The 17,926-nt window shown below is 33.3% G+C and overlaps 1 protein-coding gene across 7 annotated transcripts in view; it reads right to left on the bottom strand.

Moving 5' to 3' along the window:
• Positions 1-2: 2 nt before the first annotated feature.
• Positions 3-17,926, bottom strand: part of LOC110831268 (proton myo-inositol cotransporter-like) — a 55,258-nt gene continuing 37,334 nt past the window's right edge. For 2 of the 7 annotated variants that reach the window (XM_087354371.1, XM_087354374.1), the window contains 10 exons: positions 17,731-17,887; positions 16,331-16,426; positions 15,562-15,804; positions 14,103-14,266; positions 13,700-13,802; positions 12,763-13,013; positions 12,488-12,640; positions 10,790-10,946; positions 8,839-8,936; positions 2,948-3,144 (listed from right to left, as the gene is read on the bottom strand). In XM_087354371.1, coding sequence (XP_087210497.1) covers positions 2,966-3,144; positions 8,839-8,936; positions 10,790-10,946; positions 12,488-12,640; positions 12,763-13,013; positions 13,700-13,802; positions 14,103-14,266; positions 15,562-15,804; positions 16,331-16,426; positions 17,731-17,887 — 1,601 coding nt within the window. In that variant the 3' untranslated portion in view covers positions 2,948-2,965. Of the gene's footprint in view, positions 1,790-2,947; positions 3,145-4,377; positions 4,667-8,838; positions 8,937-10,789; positions 10,947-12,487; positions 12,641-12,762; positions 13,014-13,699; positions 13,803-14,102; positions 14,267-15,561; positions 15,805-16,330; positions 16,427-17,730; positions 17,888-17,926 lie in introns of those variants that run through there. The other 5 variants (XR_015536670.1, XR_015536671.1, XM_087354372.1 and 2 more) reach the window with 5 other exon arrangements.

The following is a 17,926-nucleotide window of genomic DNA, read 5'->3' as shown; positions in this document are numbered from 1 at the left end:
AGTTTATATCTGTTTTATAATACATTGTACACTTTATTGATCTTTCACAAAGACATGTTTTACAAGCAACCCGTTGTATGTCGTTTTCTTCAAGGTAGTCCGTCATTTAAAACTTCGTACCAGCAACTACACGAACATAAATACAACCCTTACAATGATACTTCAATCGCCGCTATTCTATTTAAATTTATTTGTACCTTGGTAAAGGTAACTGCAAAGCAGCGATCTTAACTACTGGTATTAGAAAACTAGCTATACTGGGGAAAGAAAGTAATTACATTTTTATGGCGTAGTTTCATATCAGAAATTATTTATTGAATAAGAATTCATATTTGCAACCGAGAAAATATAGATTACTTATTCTTGAGAATACAGGTGTTACATCTATTCCTCGGCTTATAGGATGCACCATATTTTACTTTATGATGAAAATTCAACACATAACCACAATTTCAACTTGGTATACATATTTGTATTTTGTTTTCAGTGCTGCAAATGTCTAATCCACAGATTTTAATGATTGCATAACAAGTTATAACTCTCATATGTAGCTTGCCGTAGAGTTTTATTTACAAAATTATAATTTGTTGACCACTAATATTAACTATTACATTAATCCACTGTGCTTCCAAATAATATTAGTTTTATTGACAGATAAATATATTAGACATAAAATACTGCACCCTGGTGTTCAATCACATATACCCAAGTGCAAAATCTACTTTTTAATAATAAAAGCATTATGGAGATACTGAAAATATAGACCCTTTAAATAAATCACAGCTAAATGTGTCATTCTCATTTATAAATGCAAACACACAATACATCTACAATACTGTAAATGTGTACATAAAGAGAAACAAACATTCCATTCTCACTCTAAAATTTTAATTCTGGAAGTAACAGAGCATACTAATGATATTTGTGCTTTGTAATTTCATTTATTACAGAAGAGAGTATGTCTGTTTCAATTATAGACCACAAAGAGATATTAATTATATTTGTCTGCAGAATTTTGTTACCATTGTCCACAGCCAGTGTCTGAACTGAATACACATAAAATATTTGTACAGTACAACAATATAATTGTCTTAATACTTTTCAAATGTCTTTTAACAGAATAACTATCAGACTGACATTGGAATCTAAGTTAATTTTAAATATGTTATAATTTAAATTTTGCTAAAATGAAACATAACACAGTAGATGAAAAAATAATAATAAAAAAAGTTACAATACAAAAATATTTAACAAACATGTGACATACAAACACAAAGTAATATAAAAACACTAACAGCTACAATGTTATTGTTCTGTAAAGACTACATGATGCAATGCATAAATTGTTTATTTCATGCATAATAAACATATATACCTCCAGAACATTTTGTTTCTGCATGCCCTTATTTTTAAAAATATATACTAATTCATTTCTTGTTTTTGGTTGTGGAACCAGAATGTCTTCTCAAACAAACATACATGTCTGTCTACCTCACATAATTAAACAAGTGCAGTTAAATATCTTCAGGTAATATTTTTCAATATAGAAGTTACTTTCTTCAAAAATGAAACAGTAGCAGTCGTGATACTGATAGAATAAGAAACAAACGTAAATGTAAAATTAAAAAATCATAACATTAATTAAATTAAAAAGTAGTTTCATATTCCTGTCTTGAAGTATTATGACATGTCCATGATGCAATGCCATCGATGTGTATTGATCTGCGAAGTTTGATATTTGTAGCACCTAATTTACATTTGACTGGTCACAGCTTCTACACTTTTCACACTGAAAAAAGGAATAGATATTTATTTGCCTATGCATAAATCAAAATACATTAAACTTAAACCATTTGTACTGTATTTATATTATTTTTCCATCTTGCAGAAGTATGCCCTCATTGCTATTATAATAAGTTTATGATTAAAGTGGAGTTTGAGGGGTAAGTACTGATCTCATTGTTTTCCAATATATTTTACCCCCTTTTAGTTGAAAATGTTAAAAATATAACCTATTTCATAATGAAATTTGGTAACTTGAACCAACTGTACTGCCCTATATCTATACAACTGTGTGATTATAGTTATGCTTCAAAGTGCACACAAAATATATAATTCAATTGAATAATATTATATTTTTAAGTTACACAATTGTAGTAAGTGATACGAAAGAAACAGTATCAGAGAAGCAGAAGTGATTATAGTTATCTTCAAAACAGCAGTGAAGTTCATTCTATCACTAAATCATTCAAGCTACGAAAGTAAATTTAAATTTCATAACCCGCCATATTCGTAAACGCCGGAAATCATTGATGTATAATACGCGGAAATATCGAAATATGTTCAACATGACTCTCATCATTTCGAATCATTATCTTGGCTTAGCATTTCCATTAATGTATCTAAAATTAACGCCCTTAAATGCATATTATTATTAAAATTCAGTTAACATTTAAATTTAGTGTCCACTTTGTCCTTCCACATACCAATGTAGCCTCTACTTCCGGATCCTCAAGGAATGTAATTCTTATAACATTTAAGATAATCTGTCAGCTATAATCAGATTTTATCATACAGAAGCTGTTCGTTATCGTACTGTTCAAGAAACAACTTAAATAACCCTATTACGAACACAGGAAACTAAATTGCATGTTACAACTGCATTACCGATTGAGACAGCGAGTCTTATCACGCGTGTTTCGGGTCTGGTACGTATTTTGTATGATCCAGTCCCCTGGAGCCTGAGATTTGAACTACGTTGGATGTAAAATATAATGTCCCGGTTTGAACACGCTTCATGCCCCAATTCCGTATCCTTTTCCCATTTTACGAAATTTATAATACAAGGTTAACCGTAAAAAATATCACCATAACATAAAATATTGATCCCATAAAACCTACCCAAGTTTAAAATATTCCTGATTTTGGTAAAATAAAATATTTCACATTCAAATATAAACTTATGTTATAATTTCATACAGTGCCAGTTTCGAATAATGTTTACATATACATGAAAGCAATCATTTGTCAATGAATTATCAATATCCAAAATAGCATTTAAGAACTGAAATCTTGTTAACAGTTGGACTCTTGGACAGCCAAACCAGTTAGCTTGAGCACTGGATACAGTTTCATTACATAGACCTATAAACCAGTTAACCATCATAAGTCACAGCTGGATGGATGATCAACCTGTGATGTCTACAAGTCTTCACATTACACATTCAGAGAAAACAAAACAGTATAATTTATGAACAAATAATATTAGCACTTATTATTCACAGGTCTCTAGTGGAATTCTAATGAAAAAGTTTATAGATGAGTATATGAGACAACTACTATCAAGCATTTAATTTAATTTCAAATTCATTCAAGGCAATAACTGAACAAAATGGCATTTTCACAGTCACCCTCCTACTAACCTAAATGTGAAAAGTTCACTTTCATGCATTATCTCTGGAATTTTTGAGCAAGGACAAAATTAATTGATAACTCCTTGTGTGTGCCCTGAATGCTTTGTGTTAACTACATTTCATAAAGCTTTGTCATCGTTAAATTTGTACTGATGAAGTTCAGATTTAAGCGGGAATGGTAAAAAAAGATTATTTTGCATCTGTGCCAATGTATGTCCTTTCCTAACCAAAAAGTTAACCTGAAGAGTCAGTAGCAGTCATGAGAGGAAGTGGTTTCCCTTCAAATATTCTCATATGACTCTGAGTTGTGCAAGATTCCATTTGTGTAGAACATGGATACATTTATGTCACAGCACCAGGCATTTTATATGTAAATTGCAACTCTTTAGGAAGAGGTAGAGAAAATTTAGATGAAAGTTCCTCATGAAAATCCTCATTCAGTATAGTTGGACCTTCAACATATGAAGCATGCAATGTTCAGTGACACTTGTGAGTTAGATATTATATTAACGCGTGTGTGTGTGCATGTGCGCGCGTGCATGTACGTATATGAAGACAATAGACTTCATGTTCACAAGCATTCCAGAAGCATTACAAAACAAAGCCTGACTCAAGCTAGACATATACCATAACACAAGCACATAAGCCAAAAAGAAAAAAGTACTGCCATTTGGATTATTTATAATTAATACTGTACTTTAGAACATATAAATTCTAAATTTAAATATAATAGTGGGTCAGATATAAGATAAGAAACTGGGAGGACAGAGCTTTCAGACTTATTTTTAATTACATCCTACTAAATTCTTATGTGATCCATTCTTACAAACATAAAAATAAGTCCATAGTAATTCAGATGGATATAAAATTATTTTGTTAAGTTTAAATTGGTGGTTGAAAAACTTATTAAATTTTTTGGTATGTCGCAATTCTTTAGAATCACTATTAATGCATATTAATTTACCTCTCTGGAACTGATTCCCTTAAGACGGATTTTCATTTCTCTGTTGCCTTATTCAGATGATACATACTGCAAAGCAGCAGGAGGCAAATTGTTTTTGAATTGTCTAGAATCCAAAGGGAGCTACGAGAAGCAGTTGCAGCTCTATTATCACTGAAATTCTTTTTGTATTCAAATAAATTTATGTTAAGATGGCTGTCTTCTGCATTGTTGCACTGTGTAGTCTGGTAGAAGTTCACCGACTCAATAAATTTCTACCAGACTTCATACTTGCTGTCATGAGAACCTGAAACTTGAGGAAAGTTTCCATGTACCAAATAACATGTGCGCAGGAATAAGCAAGTAATCCCTCACAATCTGCAGGAAGTGTACCAAATCACTAACCAACTTCAAAAAAGAAAAGTGAATTATATTATGCAATTTCCCTTACTATTTATTAAATGTGAAATGTAAACATATAAATAAACAGTCCTTTCTCATGAGACATAGCCATCGCTCTTGATGTGACTCTTCCTAAACGAATTTACGAGACAGGATATAGAAATTGACCTTTCTCAAAAATGTAATTAGTTGAAATTAAAGAAATGTATTGGCATTTTCATAGTTTAATGTATTTACTAAAAATCATATTGTTCAAATAAATAAACTGATTTCAAGTTACGTAATACTGTAGGTTTCTGGTAAGAATGTATAAACATTTTTTCCTTAATACACTAATTCTTAACATTTCTTCACTATTATCAATTTTGACAAAGGTAATATAAATTGTCTCACATTCAAGAGAATGTTCAGTCTTTCAACACCATCAAAGAAAAATGTCCACATGCTATCTAGTACCGACTCCTTGCATTATGTGAGAATTCAAAATTCTGGACAGACGGTGTTTATTGGCAGTCAAATTAATTTTATAACACAAAATTGAAATGTCACTTCTATGAAATGTTTTCTGTATGCTGTTCAATTTCTTTCTTTTAAAAACAGATTCAACTAATCAAAAATAAATGCAGATTTTGGATTTAATACTTGTTACGTGGCATTGTCTGGAAATATTACAAAGCACACAATCCACAAAATTCAATACGTTCCATAATGACATTATGTGATAAGATTATAATAACAGTACATTTAAATTAAATTAATTATGATTTCCTCAAAATAAAAGATAAAAGGGTATGAAATCGAGAATCATTAAGAATTACAAATCAGGTACAAATGCAGGGGAAAAACTCAAAACTCTCTATATTATAAACTTTGCCATCTGGGAATTATTACAGAAAAGATCAACCAAAAATTCAAATGTTTTTCTGTAAATGTCTAATTAATTATATCAGAAAACAGATAATTTCTCTTGAAATCTAAGTTTAATATTTCAATTACAATCAAATTTGTTCTTAATTTTAACCATGACCTTTCATTTTCCAACTAAAGTATTCAATTCCATGACTTAGTTTTATATTCCCTGAAAGATTTTCCATCTGTTTCTTCATACTGAGAGAGCCTCAAGGCGGGTTTCCAGTACACTGTTATTACATTTCTCCATATTAAAATGCTAAATGTAAATATAAATTAACGTCCAGGACACAGACATAAACCTAATAGATAATATTCTATATATACATAGTTCTAATATGGTAAAAAAAAACATAAACAAACTATATAAATATCTCTTATGACAGATTACAGCATCATATGCGACAGTATAATTATGTCTGCACTAAAACCTTTCAAGACATGCAACTATAAATTTTTCATATTACTAACATTATTATAAGTGGCATTTATCAAGTCTGTGCCCATTAAAAACATAAATACATTCCCTGTGTGTGAACACAAAGTTTCATACTTTGTAGAATACAAAATACAAGCTACAGTGCAGACATCATACAAATATTTGTGACTATGTGATATATTTTTGTGGTTCATGTTTATTTTTTCTTCCTCAGAAAGTTTAGTCCATAATACTTTTGAATAACATATCTATACATAAGACCACAACTAATTAAATTACCTCCTTTTTTTAAAAACAATTTTAGAAACATTAATTTTCTTCTCACTGTACTTATACAGGAATATCTGTGCCCTTATACACGACTATTACAGAAAGAAAATTTCCCAGTAATACTATCTGGGATTAATATGTGATCAAAAGTTGTCAGCTTTACAACAAAAATTATTGTCTTTGAAGTTGTGCATATATTACAAATTAACTTGCAATTAATATAATACTAGGTATACAGAGATTTTAATAACACATTTAAACAGAGAAAAATACACACACACATAAATACCATAATCACCCGTCCATTCGGCCCATACATAACACAAGAAGGCAGTAAATGCACGGCGTATAAATTATTCATGCAAATTCATCTCACACCATTCACAAATATAAACACAGAACATTTCCTTTAAAACAAGGACACTGTTATCTTGCTGCTGTACAACTTGCAACATGTATCGCATTCAATACTGCAGTAAATCACATTCCCATTCGTTTCAGTGCCCACAAACACGTAAGACGGACTTATTTGCAAAGAAAAGAGATAGTGGGAAATTTATTAATTATCTTAATGTTCGTCTCCTAATATGGACTGACAAACTGAATAACTGATAACCCTGATGTAATCCCACTTCAATTTTCAAATCAAAGTCCATGTAAATTCAGTAAGTCTATACTATAATACTAGTTAAAAAAATATTACAATGAGTGTGAAATTGAAAAAGAAGTAATGAAGCCATTATTCATTCATTTTAGGTTGGATGTGTTGCAATTTCAAACGTGTACCTATTTCCAAAATACCTTTTCAGATTCCATGCTGAGGGTCATTTAAACGAGCCAAGAATAGATATTTCAGCACAGAAAAGTCTTTCACAAAAAATCATAACAGCAACATTAAGCACTGTACATTTCATAAAATAGGAATATTCTGATTTTCTTGTAACTTGATCAAACGGAAGCAAAAATCAGTTATTTATAAACGAGCGTGTCATGTTACTGAAGTATAAAGCAGCTGAAGCCAAAAGGACAGACTGTATCGTGCACTCAGGTAGCAGAAGTAGTAAGCTCTTAAAAGTCTTAGAATGTAAAACACAACAGAAAAATAAGGCATAACAATTAAATAGAAAAAGATAATGTTAATGTCCGGTCATGAAAACTAGCAATGGCTGGGGGTTCGTCGTACTGACCACACGTCACCCTACATCTGGTTGGATGATCGTTCACCTCTGCTTAGGCATGTGAACGTGAGGCCAGCAGCCAGCTAGTCGGCTTTGGCTCTCAGAGGGCTGTTACGCCACGGAAATGTTAGTGTAATGTAAAGAAGAGTTCCTTTATAATTCATGTATACCATTGACCATAGAGTGGACAAATCACAATGTCTTGTGTGTGGACAAGTTCTAAGCAATGAATCAGCGAAGCCAAACAAGCTCAAGCAACATTTCCAGGCTAACCACAGTAGGCTTATGGGTAAGCAGTGAAGATTTTTAATGAAAAAAGAACAACAGATGAAGTGGCAGTGGCTGGAAACTGCAAATAAACATCAATGTGATGTTTTTAGTGGTCTCTTCTAATCAAGTTTTCCAACAAAAATTTTGTACATATTTCTCCTATCCCTATGTACAACATTTCATAACACAGTGGTTTTTATAAAGAGGAGTAATTATTCCACAGCCGATACCCTGCAAAAGGGAGAATTACTCTTTGCAGGCTGTTTACAAATATTTATTCTGTATTTTCAAAAAACACCCCCCCCCCCCCCACATCTGGAGGTCTCCTTTTCCATGTCCAACCTCAAAATTTGCCATGGTAACTAATATATTTAATAAATAAAGCAGTGTTCACTATTTTATAACTAATATTATAAAGGTCTATACTGACTATGGCTTACGGAAGCCAAAATGATAATTTTGGATTTTTAAATAACCGAGACAGAGACGTCTTTAAAAGTTTCACCTTACATTCTAAATTGATGCAGCCGATCACACAAAATTTTATGACTTCCAGACGCCATGAAAGCTTCAAGTCTACAAGACGATACAAAAATTTAGTTCAGGCGGGGGCCACACGACCGTACAAAGTACGTCCGTTGTAATGCACATCGTGACGTCCGTCATAGAATTATGAAGGGGCAAGACCACAGAATGCAACGGCTTCTTCCGGCTCAGGGATACATTAGTTGGGTCAGTAGGGTGACTTTCAAAATGCTGTCCGAGGTAACTTTAACTTTATATTAGTGTCTGAGAGGATGTACGGTATTAGCCGAAGCTTACAGGGTCAACTGCATCCAGTCTTGTTATATGTTAGATATTCCATCGAATAAATATTAGTTTTGAGGTTAAGATTCATGCGTTTCTTCCCCAAGCATTTGCAATCAACCAACAAGCAATGTTTTGGTTGAAACACTAAAAGATTACACAAGAGTAAGTTAAACATTAACTAAATCACTTCTTACTTTTAACACTAACCTGGCTCAATAAATACGGTAGGTTTTGATACTATGTCTTTGTGGTACATTTGACGCCTACATTTCAATTTACTGCGGTTTGGAGAAAATGAAAATTCACTGAAATAACAAACATTGCAATTAATATTAGGTTAATTCTTGTTCAGGCATTTGTTGAACTGTGTCCTACATTGTATTGCATTTACTTTCATGGTTCGATAAACCAAGAGATTTTAAATATTTCAAAGAAAAAAGTGAGCAGTCAAATTATATAATTCATTACTTTAAATATATATGAGGTATGTCTGATTTTCACAAATGCTCAAAAGAAAGGCATATCACTGAAGGTTACCCTAGACACTGTTTTTTTTAAAATATTACCTTTTAATTATATATCACCTAAAGTATTGACTTTTTATTTTAGAAGCAAACTTCATCATGTTTAAGGTAATCCAATTATATTTTCAATATTATTCTAACAGTACTGCGTAATATGTAACAAAGAAGTCTAAATATTATCTTCAAATCTATGTACGGCGCATCCAAGCTGGTCCTCGCATGTCTTCTTTAATAGTTCTGGTCATATAAATACTTAAGAGCCAATACATAAATAATATTAAAAAATGCACACATTCTAATGACACAAAGCAAAATTATCCCTATGGAATGTCTGGGACATTGCATACGTGGTAGCAAATAATCCTGTAATAAAGTGACGTGTGCGAACATAACCATAATTGGAATGACGACGACGATAATACTGGACATATAAAAAGTTAATTTCTCAAAACACCATCCCTTGATCATTGCAGGATGAAAGAGTGGGCTGAGTGAAGAGATCAGCTGACTAATAAATGTCAATTAACTGTTTCAAACTGCTGCTTGATATGTATCTTATAATAAATAAAACATGCCATACGTAAATGATGACTGACAAAAAATAGTGTTACATTGCCTCTGGCTTATCTACATTCAACATAACACAAATTATAAAATATTTCTTTCTTGCTACTTTCGTGTATTCTGAGTTTCGGCAGAAGAAATTTAATGTGTTACTCGCTGCTCTAAACCTGGATTTCATTCAGTTCATCAGACAGTCTTGACCAAAGTAATACCTGAATTTTAGGGGTTTCTTTTTCTCTATCCATATTTTAATTTCTGCCCGTAAGGCAAACGCTAAACATGACGGATGATGAAATTAATGCTAACCCAATGTTTAGAAATTAATTAATGCTCAATTTAAATTTTCCAAGGAAAGAGACAATTAAAGAGTGGGTTTTAATGTGTTTAAAAATTAACTTTCCCTAATTTAATTTCAAGCATCTAAGCCAAAGGGTACATGACAATGTATATTCTTGGACAACAGTCTAATAAAATGCCCAAACTATTCAAAGTACTTGGCCCATTTCATAAGATTTCTAATCACAATGGTTAAACCTTGCCCAAATATCAGAAACATTCAAATATGGCACAACACATCAATAAATAATAGCTGATCCACTACATATGTAATTCAGTCGGCATCTTGAATGTGCCGACTCAATCGCAAGTATAAGAACAGCATCGATATCTTCACCGCTTCTCACAATCATAATTAACTTTTCATGTGTGCTTAGAATTAATAAGCCTCTTATATCCACGTATCACTATTCATAAATAGTAGACACTTTTTTTTTTTTGCCAAAATGCATTTTTCAAACATTTAATGCTAGTGGCTAAATATTATATTTTGATACAGCTCATCCCTGTAATAAATCTGCAAGAAATGCATTTTGGATTGGACCCTAAAATGTTGCCAGTTGTACATAAGAAAGTTAGTAGCCAGCTACAGAACGGAAGAGCATACGGTAATAAATATTTCCTTTTCTCTGTTTTCCTAACAAAAGCAAAAGACAGTGCATTAGCTGTCACTGTCACCGCTATCAGCCTCATCTTCATGACAGTCCCGGTTCAAGCCTCGAATATGTACGTACTGAACATTTTTTGGATCTGAGGAACCAACTCTCATACACCAGGGTCCAGAAAATACAGTCTCCATTTCCTCCAGAGATCTTCCTTTTGTCTCCGGTAAGAGGAACAGTAAAGCGATCAACCCAAGCGCAGCAAAGCCGGCATAAAGGTAGAAGGCTCCTGAAAAAAATGAGGAACATCCAAAATGGCTTTACAGTTTCAACAACATATTTTATGACTAGTTTCACTGAGACAATTTCTAAAGAGACTAACGCAGTATCTTATAAATAAAGTTGTTCTTTTCTTAACAGGACTCATTTATATGTGGGTGTGTCAATAATGATTTCTTCATTTACGAACTGAGATGGAATGGCACAAATATTGAAATATTTTATAACTTTATTCAAAATACAAAAGATTGCAGCGTCAGTAGACACAAACTGAAATTAGTTTTACCTTCATCAGTGTTAAATCTGGATACAGATCAACATTAAATGGAGATATTGCAGCTCATTAGACTTGAATAATGTTAGCGCAAAAGCCCACAAATTAATTTAACAAAAGATAATGAAATAATGAAATTTACTGGATGTAATAATCAATTTGGAAACCTATGGGATATAATTTTACCACAGAACAATTTGTCATAATTATATTCTTTTCCAAAAAGACAGCCAGCTCCATACACAGCAGAAGCAACTTTCTGTAATGTTCTTGGTAGAAGATGGATGTAACCATCAAAACAAATTTAGGTATCTAGGATCAGGCAACTGAAAGGATTTCATTTAACTAACAATTCTCTTGTTAAGAAAGTTTATATCCATAAATATCTTCACTTTCCTAAGGAAATGAGGTAGCAGTACCCCATAAAACATGCACATTCACTGCTACCAAATTCAACAATTTCCAACTGACAGACAGCTGATGGCATAACATATAACATAACCAAGAACCAAAACAGAGCTGTACACTCACTCACCATTCAAAGTCATGTAACCCATTTTAAAACATTTATTTATGGCTGAAATTCATTATAATTCCATCTGCCTAATGAACACATGGCATCGCTGCGACTATACAAGATCCCAAGCAGGTTATGTCATGTTGTAACCTGCTCAAGCCAGTTCATCAATTACCTTGAAACAGCTGAAGTGCAAGGATTTTCAGAAGTGTCCATTGTCGAACACTACCCGACATCTCATTCATACTTTACTTGCCATAAAGAGTTTTGGGGTACGTATCCCGATTCTCCTGCTCCATACAAATTGACGGTATCATGTCTGGTGAATTGTTTCCAAGACACAGGAAGTGTATAGGACAGAGACTGTTCTGAAAGACCTTCAATGTTGAATGATGATAGTTTGGATGATATTCATCAAATTTTGTTACGTTCTCCATTCAAGTCACAGAGAGAACTTTCTCTCCAGAGCTGATAATCCTACAGAAGTTCACTTAGGCCAAACAGAATGGGTCGTGCGACGTTTTGTTCAGCCTGTATTATCTGTAAGTTACTCGCTAAAACTTTGTTTATGACGGAAAAAATGATAAGAAAATCCTTAAGACCATTAAAATAAGTTACATACACTTATGAGAAAAAACAATTCATAATGACTGGAAAAAATAGCTTAATTTCTAAAGTACCATACATTCCATGAAAGAGGATTATCAGAAAAATCTAAGTCGTCGTAAGCTTCTCTGATTGGTCAGAAGTTACACCTTACCTTCCTTGGTAAGCTCCTTCGTTAATGTTAGGAATGTCATAGAGATGAGAAGATTGAATAACCAGTTTGTTGATGTGGCAACACTGTTACATGAGCTCCTAGCCCACATAGGATATATTTCAGAGTTGATTGTCCACGGCATCGGTCCCATACCTACACGACCATAACAGCTAAATTATTCAAGAACAAGTTAGTCACAAATGTGGGTCCTTTTTATACGATCTTTAGTTATAATAAGAAATTCTCCATTTCTCACCACGTCTGCGAGTTGTTACCTGGTGCAAAGAAGAGCAGGTATATTCCAAGCGCAACAACCGCTACCCAGGAATACCTTGACGGACACCAGTCCACAGCCCACGTGAGCCTCGCGTTCTCACTCATTGCTGTCGCATTACTGCAGATGCCTGACGTTGGGTGAGAAGACGGATCACGGGGGTTTTGTGACCAGCAAGATCCGTTAGTTACTCCAGAAGGCAAATCCAAGTAACAGAAACCGCAATCTTCACTTATACATTCTGTGCAAGACCTGCAATAATGCAGAATTTAAGGTTATGTATTTAAACAGTAAGCTCAAAAACATGTCTTCGTCTTCTGAGTAAACTATTGTATATATTTCGCACGTTACAAGTCAACGGCGGTAACTTTGTGAACAGTACAGATATCCAGATTTATGATATCGTAAAAGATGACAAGTAATTCAACTCTATGACGTGTTACAAAAAAGTAAAGCAGCAAAATAAAACATTATTTCTAAAGCACGCATTTATCCGAGTCACCCGACTACTGCGTGGGCACATCTGTTGTGTAACAAAAATTAGACAAACGAGTGTAAGAGTCGACTGCACTCCAAACTCCCTTGAATTTCATGTTGTTTAACCACAAGGTTAATAACTTAATACATGTTTCTAGAAAATGGTCAAGACATGCTACCGTAAACGAGTCTTAATTCTTGTTACCAAAACATCAGAAAAACTGTACTAACCCATGTCTTATTAAACAAAGTTTTATCATTCAAGCAACAAATACGCAATATGCGTGAAGATGACGGAAGCGTAGTAATAAAGAAATAAACAGATAAGAAATTCGGTAACGTACAATTTCTTATTCATTTGCTGAATGTTACAGCCAACGAAGACTCAAAAAATTAAATTAACTCACTTTTATTTTCCATTATCACACGACATTCGTAACATTTATATAAAGGATAATTACTTAGCCCACGAACAGCTACTGTCGCCCGTTAGTGTCACTGGGGGTGCATCAAGAGTCATTAAGTGGAATCCAACTCCCAAAATGATCAACGAAATGACGACACCTGCAAACGATAAGTACGCTACGTCAGTATTTCATCCTACTTGAAACAGCGGATGAATTATTGTACTTGTTGAGTTTACTCACTTCATCGTGTGGCCATAACAAAAACCATAAAAAATTCATATGGATTTGTAGCAGATAAATCTGCAATGGAATATACTGTTCCCCTAAACATTCAATCTATAACTCGAACAATCCATGGCTTATTACTGATGCTATAAATTAAAAGTGGCCTTAAAATAACCTACCTACACCATGAAGTCATTTCTCACACACCAATACAATATTCTGCTCCACTTGCCTCCAAGAGACCAAAGTGTGAGTGGTCTTCGTCCAACTCGATCCACAAGAAACAGGCCGATGAAAGTGCAGAAGAAGTTTATGGACGCTGTCGCACAAGCTAGCCAAATGGCAACGGAGTAATCTTTCACTCCAGCCATTTGAATAATGCTCGCACTGTAATACCTGAAAAATAAAATACAATTATAGCAACATTTTAATAACATAGCGACATCAACAGTGTCTTTCAGGACCAACATTTAGAGGAAGAAGTGACTTCACGGCACTGGAACCCCATTTAGGAGACCAAATAAGGATACAAATACAAGAGAAAAATTTGGTACTCGTGGGTTATCGGGATAGGTTAGGTTAGTTGTCATTTATTGAAATAAAATATAATAACTTTCAAGTATGTCTATAGTTTAGATGCGTCATGTTTGTGTTTTCAATTCATACATATATTTATTCTTCAAGTCTATACACAAACTATATTAATATTGATGTTAAAAATTAAAATTGATATAAATATTTCGCGCTATTCATCGTTTCCTCGATGTATGATTTCAAGTATGTCATTTATCCACACACATTAACCTAACTTAACCCAACCTAACTTAACCTAACCTAATCCTACCTAACCTAACCTATTTTTAAAGCGATGTGTCCGGATAACCTACAAGTACCAAACATTTCATGCCATGACTTTTCATTGTTATTAAATGCACTGTAAAATTGGTTTTCACGGAGACTATTGCATAAAGTGCATCAATAATGTAGCAACCATCAGCAACATAGCGGCAGAGACGGGATAGTACAATAACAGAAATTGTAATTCGTATAGAAAATGCACTTTAATAAAATAAGGAAATTACTAATTAACCAACTAACCAAGAATCTATCTATGAATATGAATATCTGTCTCCCAAATGTCCCATTCCTGTCAGGTTTCCTGATTAAAACTGTATATATATTTGTCAAACTATTTCAGGAGGGAGTTTAAAACCACAAAACATCTGTCAAGGTACATTAGACTGAACAAAGCAAATTAAACAACATGCAACAAAGAATACAATATTTTGTTATTCACATTTTGGAAACCTCAACCCCTGTATTTTCAATTTACTATCAAAGCAACACCAAACAACTTTTTAATTCAAAACTTTCAAGTATATTTTATGCTCATATAGGGGCGTGAGGGTGAATAATCTGCTTCGTTAATAATATAAGGGCAATATGCATGCAGGCGAGTCTGTTAACTGATGAACATCTTACCACGACGATAGGATAAGTAAAAATGTCTAATATATGAACATAACGCTACTGTACAGGTTCTGAAGTTTCCAGGGAAACTAAAATTCTGAAATGACACGGATACATCACGCAGAAAATTAATCCAAAATGCAGAGCACCTAGCCCCTAGGGTTAGCGGAATATGACATACCACGCATCACAATGGCATAAGTAGCTGTATAATAGCTTACATGACAGTATTTATTCCAGAAAGTTGCTGAATGCCTTGAAGTAGACAGCCAAGAAACAAAGCTCTCCGAGTGTATTTTGTTGTCAGGATCTGTAACCAGACAGAACTTCTACTTCCTGACTGCTCTCGTGCTCGTAATTCATTTTCCTCCTCCACGCAGGCTTGTTTAATGCTTTCCAGTTCCTCCTCAATAGGAAAATCATCCCCGCGTATAGATCTCAATACTTTCAAAGCTTCACCGTACCTGGTAACATAAAAGGTGTTTCTTTTTGTACAGTTCCATGACAACAGCAAATATGATAGTCATAATGAAACAATAAGGAAAGCTGATCATCATTAAACATGAATTAGTAATGACTTATTAGTCCTTTTGCTGTTATGGAATTATATACCAAACACAGTGCTTAAAGGATCAGTATTCTGGCCCAAGAATTTTTGTAGCAAAAGTAAATTCTGCAAAATTAATACAAATTAACAGATTATTAAAGTTAGGGAACATGTGAAGTGTGAAAATTCTGGTGCATTCATCAGGGTTGCCTGGAGTCAGTCACATGTACATGGGCAATGAAGTATGGTGCCTGATTGGGTACTACCACCAGGTTTACGACGTCATAATTGATTCTCTACATCACGAGCCTGAGTATCTTAGTATTACAACTGTAGATAATTAAAAGTACAAGTGCTTCTACACTTTCATTTTATTATTCTTGGAAACAGAACTGCCGAGAAAAATATTTATGCAGAAAAACAGAATTAAATTATGTACTTACTTTTTCTGAGAAACCAACCATCGAGGACTTTCTGGCATTCCTAAGAATCCAAAGAATTGTATACAAGCTGGCACAGCAGCTAAACCAAGCATGTACCTGTAATGTACATAACATGAAAATATAACAAAAGTTATTTGTATAATAAGAAATTAAATAAAACTAAACTTTTGTAACATCATACTTCTAAATAAAGGCATAAAGCTATAAAAATATTATAGCAGTAATAGGCTGTGAGCTTCTTAAGTTGTAATAATGTACCAACATATTAAACATAAACCAATCATTTGTTAAGAATTCATAAAAATCATAATTGCATTAATATCAATTATGCATATTTCACGATTTTATGTGTCACTGAATGACATAACCTACAACCCTTCTGGCCATATTTTAACGTGGAAGAAGAATTGTAATCAGCTGCTTCAAAATTCAAATGAAGAATTACATTTAAAAACAAAAAAAAAACTGAAAAATAATATTGTTTTTATAATATGGACTTGAAGTTGTGAAAATGTGCGATGCATGAGATCACAAAATCCTAGTTATAACAAAGTATAACTTTGAACAACATAAATGCTCAGCAATAAATGAACACACAAAATAGGCAAAGACAAAAATAAAAAAAAGGAAAAAGAAAGATCTGACAACTCACCTTTTAAGTTGTGATCACTAAATATTTATAGGTACAATAAATTTTCAGCTTACGTATTTTTAATTCAAGTCTTAAATTATTTTTTACAGAATCCTTAAAATACGATTTCAACCCCAAAAGAGGAGATATAAATGCTATATCTCCATCTAATATTCAGCCGCTAAGTATACAAAAATAAGAATTAGTTAGTTTACGAGGAGTATTACCAATGTGAGATGTTCACATGGCATTGAGCCTGAAGATGGTCGTCTTCTGGGTCGTTGCACTAGTCTGGTAGAAGTTTATACGATGTAACAACCCAGAAAACAGCCATCTTCATTATTACCAATGTTCTGTTTTCTAAAATTACTTCTGCTCATCGTAATGGTGATATTAGAAATGACAAGGATCACTAATCAAAACCACCTCAAAATTATATTAAAATATGTTTATGATAAGGCTTCTCAAATGACTTTGTACATGGAACCCTTCTGGAATAGAATAATACTGGCAGAATCCCAACACAAACACAAAACAAAACGGAAAATCGTGGACAAGGAAAGAATTTTACAGTGTGCAGAATAGAATAGTGGTCCCATGGCACATGAAATGCATAATAAAAGTTAAAAACTTTTACAGCGAATATTTGTGAGAGTAGAGTAAAAAATTTTCTCAAACAGAAGTTTAACGCGAACATACTTTTATTTAATTATTCACTTTTCAAGAGTTTGAAATGTTACGTATGTTACCTGAAATAATGCATTCTTACCTCCAACCTTGAGGATGAGAACTAAATGCACCACATACAGCAGAGGCAATGAACTGACCTCCGGTAATGAATATGGTGTTCAGAGTAACCAGATGACCGCGAACTTCCGGAAAAGCACTCTCTGCTATGTATACAGGCACACTCATGCTTGCCACACCTTTTGCAGGGAAACAACAAACATGCTAGCTAATAACTT

This window comes from Zootermopsis nevadensis, unplaced genomic scaffold, assembly GCF_977971745.1.
Source record: "Zootermopsis nevadensis isolate Lab colony 2312 unplaced genomic scaffold, Znev_1.0 Znev_ptg000023l, whole genome shotgun sequence".
Taxonomy (NCBI): Eukaryota; Metazoa; Arthropoda; class Insecta; order Blattodea; family Termopsidae; genus Zootermopsis; species Zootermopsis nevadensis.
The sequence above is the reverse complement of the archived record's forward strand: the minus strand, read 5'-3'. Positions and strand labels throughout refer to the sequence as shown.